Here is a 15,179-nt window from a genome sequence, read left to right as displayed (position 1 = left end):
GTAGTCTTTATTATACTTTTGCTATCCATCCTGTTTTCCTTTCGATTAATTTTTGACCTATATTAATTTTAGTGAGTTGATGGTGAAGTTAACAATAAATTTGAGTTAAGAATTAACTGAATGGACGACAAAATTGACATCAGTTCTCCACTCCCAACTGGCAACAGAAGTACGAATTCACAATAACTAATCCTGAATTTGAAATGCTATGGGCCTGTCATATTAAGGTAATTCTCTGGTTTTAACTTTTATTATCGATGTCTTTTAAATTTTTCTGAATAATAAGCATTTGGGCATATCGTGTGAAGGCATTTTTCTCCATATCTTGCGGCGTAATGAAGAAATTCACAAATAATAGAGCAAATGCGTTAAGGCTATGAATGGAATAACAGTATATTGCATTTGTTTTTATGGCTTCTTGCCTTAGTTTGTGTTACAGCGGTAGCACCACTTGATAAGATTTCTATAAGAATTGTTTTTGTCGAAGTGGTTTAGGGTGTTTAAAAATTGCTGCTTCTTTTGTGATACAGATTAATGAAAAACACATATATTTGGCAGTGGATGTTGCAGCCTGCAATCCGAACTAGGGATGGATGTTAAGGGCTAGGGTCCCCACCCTTTGTTGCGATCATTATTGAACTTGTGTCGCTCAGGGCATAAGGGGCTTTATAACTCGGGCTTTGATTTTGAGATTTCTCATGTGGCTGATAGTGGAAGGAAAATCATTAAGCCAGTAGGAATTTGATGCCTGGAAAATCGGCACAAGTTCAAGCTTTTATCGACCTCGAGAATGGGAGTATGCCAAATCTCACTCATTAGTTCTTTTTCTCGATTGTCATTTCAAGGCCAAGGTGGCAAAAAATTGTTCTTATGTGCCTGGAGAACATGCTCATGGGCACAATGAAGCCAAGAGAGACAAAAATGATTAGGCAGTGTGTGAAGTGGACTAATGTAATTGCAGTAGCAGAGACAGACACCGCTTTTGCCAAAGAAGGGGAAGTGGAAAGCAATTACTGAGGTCCTTGTTGAAGAGATGTTAGCACTTGGTGAGATAAGTTCAGTGATCTGCACAAAACAGTTATTTCACGTCGAAACGTGCTTGTATTACATGTAGATTATTTATTAACAGATCAACCTCTTGAGACCCTACTTCACTTCAAGAGCATAACGCAGAGACTATTGAAGAGCCTCATCATGAAAGAGAAAAATTCTATTCCTATTATAGTACGAGCACATTTCTCAATAAAACAATAGTTTACAAGTTAAAATCTTCTTAGCTCCCCTTTCATCTCCTCGGAAATATTCATCCTTTCCATAACAATAGGGTTTCCAACAACCTCACATGCATTTTTCTCCCTAGCATTTCATCGAGTCTCTCTTATACTTCTTGTTCAGAATATTGAATTTATCCTTACATTGTTGAGGTGACACAATAAAACCTCTTTCAACCATGGGGTTGAAAATAGCTCTCTTTTACCTAAGGAATAAACAAAAAATTTCTTTCACTGTTACTAGTAATAGATAATGCATCTTCCTCAACATGAGAAATAGTAGTGATCAAAAGCTCAACTATTTCATCAGTCCATTTACCCGTTACCACACAGGTTCCCTTTTCTCCGTGCCTATTTCATTCTGCATATTAAGAGCGCCTAGAATATTCCCATTGACTCTTTTCTGAAAAATTGTTCAGCCTCTGGAAAGATCTGTATATTTGTATTGAAATCTTTTCAGAATATTTGCCACACGGTTTGTCGAGTGTTATGATTATGCTATGAATCAAATGGTTCATATCTTGAGTCCTTCAGTTAGAAAAGCAGAAATTACAAGTTCAATCTGAGATGTTGAAGTTGGAATAGCAGCAAGCCAGATGGATTGGGTTAGCAAGGAGACAGGGTACTAAATATGGAGAAATTAAAGCTTGAGAATGGGTGCTTGGCTTTAGAATCGAAAGGCAGGAAATGGGTGACTTCTATGCAACTGAATTTAGCATGTACGGGCTTGTTTTATCATCTTTCTTACTGGTACACACTACTCAACTTTGTCTATTTATTTTCAGTTCCAATTCTTGCTTCCTTTAAGCTGCGTTTGCATCATTATGAATGAAAGTTGGTGCATTATCAGATAGATGTCACTGCATACATAGATAAAAACCTGTGATGTCCTCTGATGATTAGATAATCTAGAAGTCGTGCTTTTTTTTTTTTTTGTCCTTTCATTTTTCTCTTGCTATTATGTAGATGTTGCTTAATACCATTATGCTTGAATTGCCAATAATCTCATGGATGCTTAAATATGTGCATATAATTTTCTTTTGCATTAACAGGGGATAATATGTAGTTGGCTTTATATTCCAGACAAATTCATAGATTTCAGTTCATTTTAGGAAACAATATTAAGACATTGGACACTGCAAATCTATTTGCCATTGTTTCCTCGTACATTTGTTTCCTTTGCATGAGTGTTTGTTTATTTTATGATGAACTTTTGAAGACATATTAGCAAACTTTTTGCATGCACGTGCACCTGAATTTATGCATCATTTCATATATTGATTTAATGTATTCGATTTGATGAATGTGAAGATGCTGCTGCTAGCATAATGTGGAACTTGACATTATGTAGTTCTTTGCTCATCAAATTACAATGACTCTCTGCTTGTGGAAGGGTGTGTTTTAAGTTGAATTTGTTTATAGCCGTTATGAACTACAATAAGAGTTTTTTTGAACACCACTACACTAAGAGTTGATCGTCCATAAAATATCTGCCTTTCCCTTCCACCTTTTTTCATGAATGAGATTATCAAACGTCTAAGTTTTGACACACAATATAGTCGATACTTTATTTGATTTATTTTTGCAGCTGCATGGATACGGCCAATGGTCAGATCCTAAACGTAGCACATGTGTTTGTTGCTTTTCTTTTTATTCTTCTTCTTGTTGTCTTGATGCTTACCATATGAATTTGTTTCTTTCTTGCTATAAAACTTAGGAAACCCTGTAGTTTTTTATGGTTTTCCATGTAGTTCACAAGTAGTTTCCAGCAAATGAAGATTAAATTTTAAAACTTCATTTTCACTTGTAAAGAAATCTCGATTTTCATAAATCATTTGTAGCATAAAACGTATTTCTTTTTCTCACGTGAAACAAATATAGCTTACAAGTTACAACAGCATTTGTTTCTGATTTTGTAATTCAGTGATGAATCTGAGTTACTTGAATTTTCCTTGCATCATCATTAAATCCGTGAACTCAGATTAACTATCTTGTTGAGATTAAAGATGGTCAAAATGAAATTCAAAATTGAGAAGCTATTGCTACAATTTGTTTTATGCTCTATTTGACAAAATTTATAAATTATTTATAAATGGTCAAACTTCATTTTCAAACGACACATTAAAATGGACTTACACATACTATCCACTAATCCCCCACTCATTTCTACCTATTCATAAAATTACACCGTTTGTAGATTCTTCTCAAACGGAAGCTTTTAGTCATTCAGATAATTTTGCAACTTTCTCTCACAAACTTGAATTTACTTGACCAGAAAATTTCACATTATAAAGGATGAGTTGGGGTATGTTTAGCTTGTAGTTACACAGATTCTAGTTTCAGGATGAAGAGAAATTTGCTTAATTGTCTCTACTCATCGTATAGCTAATAAAAATATTTCTCTTTAATGTTGAATGTGTTTCGACTACAAGTATTATCGACCTCTCAAAATTGTTAACAAAATTTTGTAACATTCCCTAAAAGGAAATAAATATGTTAGAATAGAAAAGTACAGGATTGATGCTTATATAACTCACTGATACAAAAGCTTGTTCGAGCACCTGCATTTTCGAAAATGTACGTGTTTATTTGTAGTAAGGGAAAGAAAATTTCGTAATGTCCAAAGTTTAAATCTGTCCTTGTAGGCCTGTACACTGTCTTCTGAAAGAAATAAGTTCCATTACTTGGTCATACTGAGATGAAGATTAAGATGGATTCCACTACCAAGTAAAGCTTAAAAATTATTAGAAAGCAAATTATTGAAGCTTACGAAGGTCAGAGTGCTTGAAGCCATAAAAGAAAAGGCCTTGAAATAATGAAAACCATCTTGGTGTTGAAGGGTGAAAATTTTCAATACTAAAATTGATGAAGCCTGTGCATATTCTGACTACTTATATGAACCCTCACACGATAAGTTATTGATTTTTCGACATTAAACACGTTGAAACAATGAATGGCCAGGTTATTACGTAAAATCTTAAAAACCATTATAATTTTATGCCAATTAAATATGAGTATCCCCAGTACTTCAAATTAAATGTTGACAGTTGTTACTTGAAAATAACGGAGTCCCAATCCCGAAACAAATCAACGTCATCCATTTGGTGGCTTTGCTATTGGTTGGTGTTGAAAGATAGGCATTTGTTTTCTCTCCAATGGTTCAGTCCCCTTAGTCCTGTGGCGATACTAACAATGTGGTCTCTAAATTACTCCTGATACTTACTGACATTTCTTCTCTTTTCCTTAGAGAAAAATTACATTTGATGTTGCAGCAATAAAAAAGAAGATTAGCATTTGATTTGAAATCTGGAATTCTGTGTGTGTATTATTTCTTCGGTAACATGCGTTTCCTTTAAATCTCTCATCTGATTGTACATTATTTTCCTTATAATCTATCCGATATTTCTCAGTTGTGCTTCACAATCTACCCTATACTTGGTATAATGACATCGACGTGCACTACTTAGATTCATTTGACAGCCAAAGAAAGGGTGATTAAAAACTTATTGTAAGATTTGGTTCTTTGATTTAGTTCTTTCGATCCCTAGTTTCTCTTTTCGTCAATATTAGCAATTTTGTTATCTAAAGTACCATTGATACTTCTTTCTTTCCCATATAAGAAAATTACATTGATGTTCCAGAGATTTAAAAAGATTTGCTTTTGATTTGAAATCTGGAATTCTGTGAGTGTATATTTCTTCGATAATCTGCGTTTCCTTTTAAGTCTCATATCATCATTTTACATAATTTTCATGATAAAATATCCCTTGTTTCTCTGTTGTGCTTCGCGATCTATGCTTTGATAATGTACATCAATATGCACTAATTACAGAGATCTATTAGAAAACATGGAAATTTAAAATGTAATTGTTAGATTTGGTGGTTTGCTTTAGTTTGTTCAATCTCTTTAGTCCCATTTGGCGATATTATCAATGCAGTTATCTAAACTACTATTGGTAATTACTTTCATTTCTTTCCTTTCCCATATGAGAAAATTGCATTTGATGTTACAGCAATACAATTAAGATTTGCTTTTGATTTGAAATTTGGAATTCTGTGGGTTTATTATTTTCTGTAATCCCTGTTTTCTTTAAATCTCATATCATCGTTGTACATAATTTGCATGATAAAGTCCCCCCTGTTTCTCTGTTCTACTTCACAAGCTATGCTTTACTTGGTATAATGTACATCAATTTGCGATACTTAAACAGATTTATTTGACGAACAAGGAAAGGGTGATAAAAATTATAGTTAGATTTGGTTCTTTGCTTTATTTTAGTAGCTTCTTTTGTTAAGTTGTGGATACTTCTAATTGTTTCTTCCTGTATTGAGCTAGTTCATATAAATTTCCTTTTATGTATTTTGACATGAAGTAATATGGTTAATTTATGATTTCTAGGGAGAATTTTTCGAGGCTTTAGGTAGCTATTGCAATAAAAATGGAAGCTAACTTATCACTTTTTGGTGATATGGTGCAAGTCAATCACCAACAAGCTCCTTATCCATGGCAAGTTCCGGATGCTTTCTCTTTTCAGGTTGGCAGCATGCTAAAATTTGATCAACCTATGCCATTGCTTGAAGGAAACATAGATGTGAGGTTGAACAATTTTCAGGGTAGCAGCCGATGGACGAATATTCTTGGCATAGAGAAAAGGGAACCTGTGTGGCAGCGGCTAAAATGGACAGATGAAATGGTTAAGCTTTTGATCACTGCTGTTTCTTATGTCGATGAAGATGCATTATCTACTGCTAATATCAATGATAGAAGGAAACAGTTTATTCCTCTGGTAAAAGGTAAGTGGAGGGCTATTTCAAATTCCATGGTTGAAAGAGGTTATATTGTGTCACCTCAACAATGTGAAGATAAATTCAATGTTCTGAACAAGAAGTACAAGAGACTTAATGAAATGCTTGGAAGAAATAATGCGTGTGAGGTTGTTGCAAACCCTGTTGTTATGGAAAGGATGAACATATCTGATGAAATGAAAGAAAAGGCTAAGAAGATTTTAACTTGTAAGCAATTATTTTATCGAGAAATGTACTCGTATCATTATAGGAATAGAATTTTTCTCCTTCATGATGAGGCTCTTCAAAATTCATTGCGTTTTGCTCTTAAAGTCATGTACGAGTCTAAAGATGTGATTCAGGCGGCTGCAAAGAGGCAGAAACTGCAAAAAGATCATGCTGTTGTTGACATTGATGGTCCTAAAAACTATGTAGATTGCACGGGATCAGATCCTCAATCACCTAAGGACCTTTTCAATGAAAATTTTGTTCTCACCAAGGGTGTGGAGGGAGAACAGGAAGAGGATCAGAGACTTTTCTCTTGCTCACTGCAGTTGAAAAAGAAGATGCTGCAAATACAGGGAGAGATGCTTGAACTGGAGAAGAAGAAGTTCAATTGGCTGAAGTTGAGCCAGGAGGCAGACAGGGAGTTGATCAAAATGAAGCAAGAAAATGAGTTGATGAGGCTTGACAACAAGCGCATGGCATTTGAACTTACATGCCTGGAAATGGATGCTGATCGCAAATAATGAAGTGTGTTCTGGCATTATGCCAGGTGCATGCTGCAGAACTTGAATTCTCTTTTTTTTCTTCAGTCCTTTTTTTCAGCAATTTCATGAACAATTACTAATAACATCTCCGGTTCTTTAGTTTGATTGAACTTCGATTGCATCAAAAAAGGATAATGTTTAGGATTGGGTTTTTGCTATGGTTCATAGATCTTATGTTTACTGTTGTGCATCTGGCCAAATGAATGGAGCATATTTTCTTGATGATCTGGATTGCCCTCTTAATGTCAAGGACCATGTCTGAAGGGGTGTCACGACGGCATTTATCGCAACTTTTCAAAACCATGGGCGATAACATAATGGGATCAATTAATTAGTGTCCCTTTATCTCAGTTCAAATCTACTTTTCATTTTTTGGTCAAACTGTTGGTGTTCAAATCCTGCACTGCTCAACTTTTATAGTCCAATATATAAGAATTTTGCTTCATCTTGCTATTTAATACCGTCTAGTGCTATATGAGTTACCTTTTCAAATATGCATCAAAATTCTAAGACACTCCACTGAAGCATCATATAGTTCAATTTTACTTCATGGCCTCATTTTTATTGGCAGATAATCCAATAACAGAATTTCCATGTAACAAATTGATCTATGGGTTGTAGTTATTAAATTGATGGTTCATTGCTCTCGCTTTTGTATACATGCTTGAAGGAAGAAATATTTGTTTGAATTGTTTACTTTCTGCATTATAACTCTTTTGGTTTGACTGGCACTGGATGGAGTTTTTAGTCCATGACATTTATCATCCACATAATCTTGTAGTTCTCTTGTAGATACAAGATAGATAAGAGTACACTATCCAGCCATGGCTTTTGCTCCTTCCCGCCCTGGAGCACCATATCATGTTGGGAATAAGGGGGAAATACTGGATATAACCGCTCACTTGATTTGATTTTTGGAACAGCTTATTGATTTTCTTGATTTGTATCCGTTCTACAGTGTTTAGTACTTCAAAGTTTCTTTAAAATGTATATCAACTGTCCACAAGTAATTGTGTTGTGTTCAATTCTCTTTTGCTTAGTCTAGAATTCACCACTAGTTTTGATTGAGTTCTTGCATAGGTTGGTAAGAAACTTAGATAATTTCATACTTGTGGTGGTGATATTTTTCCATTTTTGTGTGTTCACTTTTTTATTTTTCCTTCTTTTGTGCAGGAGTTTTTCATTTCTTCTCTAGTTACTAGGTCTTGCTACATGTACATCAAGAATTATGCGATGTCATATGGCACTCTAATAATTGTCAGTTTAAAACACGGACAAGTTTTTCATCTAATATTTTCTCTCCAAATTATATTACGTAATCTATTATGTATATTTTTTTATATAAAGATAGTGAAATCCAAATGTAAAGTGGGTTGGACAGTTGAATTATATATGTTTACAATGCATGTGAGTTATGGTTCAACTAGGATAAAATATTTTCACCTTTTCAAAGTTTTCTAGTTTTTTTCTTTTACGATGTTTACTTCGAAAGCTAATTAACTTTTATAAATAAAAATATTGAAATATTTAAGTGCCTCTTTTAAGTATTTTCCATAATATAAGAATAAATTTCTTTTATTGTTCTGTGTGAGCCCCGCCATAATTTCCATGATAGAAAATGTTTAACTAAGACAAGAATATGCTGTTAAAACTTATTCCTTCGCCAATATGTTTATGTAATTTGTTTCTTTTTCTTTTAAATTTAAAAAATATATATTTAATCTAATAATTTTATGTTATCTTTAAAATGTACAACTTTACTAATAAAAAATATATTTGTAACTTATTTATTTGTGAGTAAACAGTAGGAATGTAAATGAGGCGAACCTAAGGTTGCGGTTCGGGTGAAAAAGGGGTTGGGCTTTACTGGCCCGAGCTAAATCAAGCTCGGCTCAAGCCTTATCGGGCAGGACCTTTTTCTTTTTCTTTATTTATTATTATTTTTTTGTAAGTCATGAAATTCAATTTTTTTAAACAATATAATTATGTGCAATCTTGAAATCCAATCATTTGTTATAATATTAGACACATTAAATTACTCGTTTGAACTTTTTAAACTTCCGACTATATCAAGTCCCTTGTTTGGTATATATAAAAATTAAATTTTTAGTAAATTTAATATAATGTGATGAAATGTATGAATGAAAAATTAAAAAATCTATAAAATATATGATTGAAATTATATGTTGATTTTTACTAAATTTTATTAAAACTCTAATTTTTATTATCATCACATAATATATGATTAAAGTGAAGGCAGTTGAGTTAATTATTCCAATGGTCATTGAATTTTGGTCCATGTCTTTGATTGATTACTGAAATTTAAAATGTCGAGTTTTGATCACTGAACTTAAGTCCATGTCTTCGATTGCTCAATAAAATTTAAAATGTCGAGTTTTGGCCACTGAATTTTGAAAAATGTTGTACATTACTCACTGAACTCTAAAAAATACTGTATATTATTCACTGTAAATTCGATATTTTTCAAAATTCAATGGTTATGTTAGTGAGTAACATACGACATAATTGAACTTTGAGTAATGTTCAATATTTTTCAACGTTCAATAGCCAAAACTCAACATTTTAAATTTCAGTGAGTAATCGAAGACATGGTCGTAAATTCAGTGAGCAATCGAAGATGTGGACATAAGTTCAGTGATCAAAACTCGACATTTTAAATTTCAATGATCAATCAAAGACACGAACCTAAATTCAGTGACCATTGGAACAATTAACTCGAAGGGAGTTTTATAGCTGCCTTTTCTTTTTTCTTTATTTTTTTTTCAGTTAGTTGTAGTTACCTGCATTTTAAAACACGGGCCACTTTAGATTTGAGCCAACATCCAAAAATGAAACTAGGCTTCGAGCTGAGCCGGCTCAGACTTTTCCAAGCCCAAGCCACAGTCAGAGAGCCTAATACAATGTATTACTCAATATTAGCCAAATATGTTGTTAATCCTTTCTAGAAAAAAAAACATTAATTTTTAAACTCAATCATTAGTTCGATGTTTGAAAATCCCCAAACCTCTCATTTATAGTTTTCAATTACGACCAACTTATAACACAAGAATCTCACAAATTGTCTGAGCAATAAATGTAGAATTAAACTAGTTGAACACCGATTGTTTACAACTAGTTTGACATTGTTTGATATGGCAAAATCGAGATTACTGATTATTTAAGTGTTATTAAAATCAATGGTAAAACTATATATCACATTATGGAATGTAAACAAAGCTGTTAGTGTAGCAATAAACCATAATTATAGCTGGAATAGTTCAGCGCTGGTCCTAGCATGTGCCGTTGGCTTGGATCCTATGAAATTGGACGAGGATAAGCCACTTAATTTTTTGTTCATATTTCTAGCTGTATGTTGTCTATATCTTTATGAATATGATATGGGACCTTTTTATGAACTAATTTTTCTGCTACAAATTAAATTGTTAGCTTATTTTTGTTTTTCTTTCTAACAAGAACAATGATCCAATTTTCAATTACAAATCTCCCAATCCACCAAACTGGGCACTGGCAGATTTAGTAACAAAATATGTTCAATATCCATTTGTCTCTCGTTCAAGTTGGCTCATCCAACTCCAAAAAGTCCAAAGGAAGAATGTTGCGACTTAGGGATGGCAATGGGTTTGAATGATCCTCCTCGTTTCATTTCCGCTTGAATTTTTGAGAGACATGGCAATGGTTAAAATATCTTCATTTTTCAGTCACGTGTTCCCATTTATTTATCTTTTAATAATAATAATAATAATGATAATGCTACATGTACATAATTTTTTTATCTAATCATTTACATACCACTTACAATAGGAGATGAGAATCACATTTAGGAATTTTATATTCACGCGGGGCCTACGTACGTTGTGAGAGAGGAGACAACTTTCGATACCCTCAATTCGGTACAAATAGAATTATTCTAATAACAATAAATGAGTTGGGATGAAGACCATATTTTCCGTTTCCATCTCAATTTTCCAACAGGACCACAATGTTGGGCCGGGCATGAGAGCAGGACCAGGACATTTTGCCAGCCTTAATGAACTATCATTTGCGGCCCCTTCACTTAGCCGTTGTTAGCCCAAAAACTAGCGTTACCACCAACAAGCCAGTCCATTCTATTCACAATAGGATATTTTCCAGGCCCAGCAACAGATGATCCACACGAAGCCCCATCCTTAAGCCCAATTGCATCCATTTTTTGACTCTGACTTAAATGGTCTAGTCAAAAAATTCGCTCCAACTTGGGTTAAACTATTTCTATAAATAGCAGAGCAGAATTTCACAGTTGTCCTTCAAAAATTCAGATCAAGATTGTACAATTGTGGAAAAATGGAGAAGAAGATGCTGATAGTAGTTTTATCGACGCTTCTGGTCATATTTTCAGCAAACATGGAGGGCGTTGAATCCCAAGGCGTCAGCTGCTACGATTCCTGTTCAACGGGCTGCGTTAATCCTGACTGTAAGCTCTCTTTTTTTTTTTGGGTGGGCGTAGGGGGTGGTTGTTGTTTTTCGTTTGTTAAAGATTTTTTAACGGGAAATTGAAGTAATTTTTATTTTTTTGGCTGCTTTTACTCTATAATTTAGTGAGGCTAATGAAGCGATGCGACCGCAAGTGCCAGATAAGGTGCAGTCCAGGTATTTTCCCAGATTAAGTCGAGTTTTCTTTTTCTGCTTTAGAATCATTATGTGCTGTGCTTTCTGCTAATATAGGTACTCTTTGATATCAGTATATTTGGTTGGGGGATGACTGGGGCTTTTTCATAAACTAGTCACCATGGAATGCGCAGTTGCACGTTATTATGAAAACCTTTATAAATGCTGTAAAATTAATATTTGAATATGCATAAATGTTAATTTATTTAAAATTAATAAGAGGGAATATATATGCGACAATGAATTTTAAAAGTAAAACAATTGTTTGTACTGGAATTAAGATACGTTATCCAAGCATCGGGCTTAATCCGTATAATTGTTAAATTGGATTTTAATTAGCATAGATGGATGTGAATAATGAAATAAATTCTTGAATGTAAAATTCTAATTAACTTATAATTAGAATCAATAACACTGAAATGTATAAACGAAAATGAATATTAATTAAATAAATGTGAATGTTAATTAATTGAGAATTAATAATAAAGAATTCATATATTAATAAAAGCACACAGATGAAATGAATATGTCGAATGTACATGTATTTAACTTATTTAAATGGTTAAATAAGTTAAATACATATTGAAAAATGAAAAGTAATATATTATTGTAATAGTTGAATTATAGTGGGGCTAAAATCGTTCAAAAATGATTCTTACTTGATATGATATTTAATTCTAATTAAATAATACTGGATGTTAATTAGTATACATGGACGTGAATAATGAAATGTATTCTTGAATGTAAAATTCTAATTAACTTATCATTATAATAAATAACACTAAAATGCATAAATGAAGATGAATATTAATTAAATGAATGTAAACATTAATTAATTGAGAATAATTGAAGGGTGATGCTATACGTATATCAGATTATTCATAATGATGTCCACCCCTCCATGTGAGGGGGTGGACACCATTATGGACAACATATTATGTACAAGTAGCATATTTCATAATTGAATTATAGTAAGACTAGAATCGTCCAAAAATGATTCTCACTTGATGTGATATTTAGTGCCTGTTCGACAACCATTAATTTATTTTATGGTTTGTTATTGGATCATTTTCAACCATACATTCACATAATAAAATATTATATACGTATACCAAAAAAAATTTCCTACTTTTTAACCATACATTTTCTTAAACTATTCAAAACTCATTTTTTCAACACTAATTGTTGTCAAACAGGCTCTTATATTATAAATAAGCACTGGGTATCTCTGTTATACTCGGGTGCAATTTGTTGGAGTTTTGCATAAGAATAAACAAAGCAAGTTTTAAGATTTTCTGCTTGTCAATTTGTGGAGTCTGCTTGAATTCAGCTTGTCAATATGAAGTTAGTATATTAAAATGAACCATGAACCTTAGTGTTTGAGAATTAGAAACCCAAAGGTGTGCAAAAATAAATAAAGATACACAAGATTTATAGAGGGTTACCTCACAAATATGAGATTACATCATCTTTCGCCATTGGAGTAACACTTAGATGAAAAGAAGTTTACAATAGAAAATCACACACACTATCTTATCTAACCTCTCTGTCCCTTTTTTATGGTAATACAAAAGTATAATGAGGACTCCCTATTTATGAGACAAATTATGGAAAAATCAAAATTTACAAGGACACAAAATCAATCCTCTTGCTGGCTTGCACGGCGACAATAATTAGGTTCCACTACTGAACACTTAGCTCTTTTTCAGAACTATTGATCTGAATAATCAGTAAGCAGGCTTGTTTACTACATGAAGCTGAGTTTTTCGTTGCATATTTTACTTTCCCTAGTATGTCTGCAAGAAGAAAAACAAGGTTCATTTGAAACCAGTGCATTCATTGTGTACTAATATATAAATAAAGAACTGGGCTCCACTTGGAAAATAGGCTTTATTCATCAAATTGTATAGCATTATTTTTCTATATCTACCTGTTCACTATTTGATACCAATGATATAGCACATGGTGTAACTATTTAGATCACAATGACTGTATGTTCTGCACTCTGGTCACCTCGAAACCTAAGAAACGGTTCACTTATACATAAGCATACATGTTCTATTTACATAGGTGTATATGCATATGTACCAGAAAACTTTAAGTATAAGCTTGGGAGGTATGAATAAGAATCAAGCTTAAAACTTTTTAGGATAGGATTTGTAATTTTTACCAAAATGTTCCCACACGGGCAAGGCACTAAAGATCTCTGTAGTGCTTGAGATGATAGTACAATATAAGGTGAAAAGAAGCATACACCTTGTTGACCTCCAAAAATGGCTCCTCCACGTGGCCAACTTATAGCTACTCCACGTATTTCTCCCTGCGAAATGAACAAATGGTCAGGCGCACACGGTCGGAAACGACGGGCGTGGTGGCGGCCCTATATACACTCAGACGGTCAAGTCAGGTTTGGGTGGTCGGAACAGTGCCCTGGGGCTACACAAATCAATCAATAAAGGGGGAGGAGAATATATAAACTTGTTATGGAATGCTATGTATTGAGAGTTTCATTACCTTTGCCTCTTGCCAAACTTTGGGTATTTATAGGTGGTATGAACCGTGGGATGTGGAACACGTGTATACATCTGACGGTATGAAACGTCTGCTCATAGGCGTCAATCAGCCGCGCTTGTAGAGTGGGCGGATAGTTTGTTTCCCCCAAGTTGAATTGACATAAAGTTGATAAGTCACATCAAATCGTCTCATGGGGACGTCAAATCAATTTAAACCTTATATGCAGAACAAATCTTAAATTGACGGCGGATCTTCTAACCGGGGTCCACCTGATCCCGACCTTGGAGGTGGGATACTTCGGCAGATCAGTAGTAGGAATCGATGTATCACTTCGAAGAAGTTTCGGGAGGGTCGGAGTGGTCTACTTGATCTTGGGAGATGACACTTCGGTATCGAGGCTCGTACAATCGACGCGTTGATCTTGGCTTCGGTGGTGAGATGACACTTCGGTATCGGGGCTTGTATAATCGAAATCGAGGGCGTAACAGTGGTCCCCCAAATTCGGGAATGAATATTTATATTATACGTGGATTTGTTTTCCTGATCGGACCGCGGCGTGGGGGTAGCTGAAACTTTGTGAAGCATGGGAGGAAAACGCATCTGCCGAGGCGATGAGCCAATGGGGCGTTCGCGTCAGGTGCGTCCAAGCTTCATAAAATTTGAGGGACTCATTTCGCACCGATGCGTTGGCAGGAAAAGGTCGACGCGTGGAGAGATGGCTGAAACTTTGTAAAGCATGGGAGGAAACGCAGCGACCGAGGCGATGAGCCAATGGGGCGTTCGCGTCGGGTGCGTCCAAACTTTGTAAAGTTGGAGGAACTCATTTCGCGCCGATGCGTTGACAGGAAAAGGTCGACGCGTGGGGAGATGGCTGAAACTTTGTAAAGCTTGGGAGGAAACGTAGAGACCGAGGCGATGAGCCAATGGGGCGTTCGCGTCGGGTGCGTCCAAGCTTTGTGAAGTTGGAGGAACTCATTTCGCACCGATGCGTTGACAGGAAAAGGTCAACGCGTGGGGAGATGGCTGAGACTTTGTAAAGCATGGGAGGAAACGCAGCGATCGAGGCGATGAGCCAATGGGGCGTTCGCGTCGGGTGCGTCCAAGCTTTGTGAAGTTGGGGGAGCTCATTTCGCACCGATGCGTTGACAGGAAAAGGTCGACGCGGGGGGAGATG

The 15,179-nt window shown here is 34.7% G+C and overlaps 1 protein-coding gene across 3 annotated transcripts; it reads left to right on the top strand.

Moving 5' to 3' along the window:
* Positions 1-11: 11 nt before the first annotated feature.
* On the top strand, positions 12-7,048 carry LOC111378152. Of its 3 annotated transcripts, XM_023001321.1 has the most exons (4): positions 12-227; positions 531-2,021; positions 5,671-5,806; positions 5,885-7,048. In XM_023001321.1, the coding sequence occupies exons 3-4, from the start codon at positions 5,711-5,713 to the stop codon at positions 6,803-6,805; spliced, it is 1,017 nt and encodes a 338-aa protein (XP_022857089.1). In that variant the 5' UTR covers positions 12-227; positions 531-2,021; positions 5,671-5,710; the 3' UTR covers positions 6,806-7,048. The 3 variants fall into 3 exon arrangements, with proteins under 3 accessions (XP_022857089.1, XP_022857088.1, XP_022857087.1); XM_023001320.1 differs by having other exon boundaries at positions 559-2,021; positions 5,671-7,048; XM_023001319.1 differs by having other exon boundaries at positions 5,671-7,048.
* The last annotated feature ends 8,131 nt before the right edge of the window (positions 7,049-15,179 follow it).

This window comes from Olea europaea, unplaced genomic scaffold (assembly GCF_002742605.1).
Source record: "Olea europaea var. sylvestris unplaced genomic scaffold, O_europaea_v1 scaffold1778, whole genome shotgun sequence".
NCBI lineage: Eukaryota > Viridiplantae > Streptophyta > Magnoliopsida > Lamiales > Oleaceae > Olea > Olea europaea.
The sequence above is the reverse complement of the archived record's forward strand: the minus strand, read 5'-3'. Positions and strand labels throughout refer to the sequence as shown.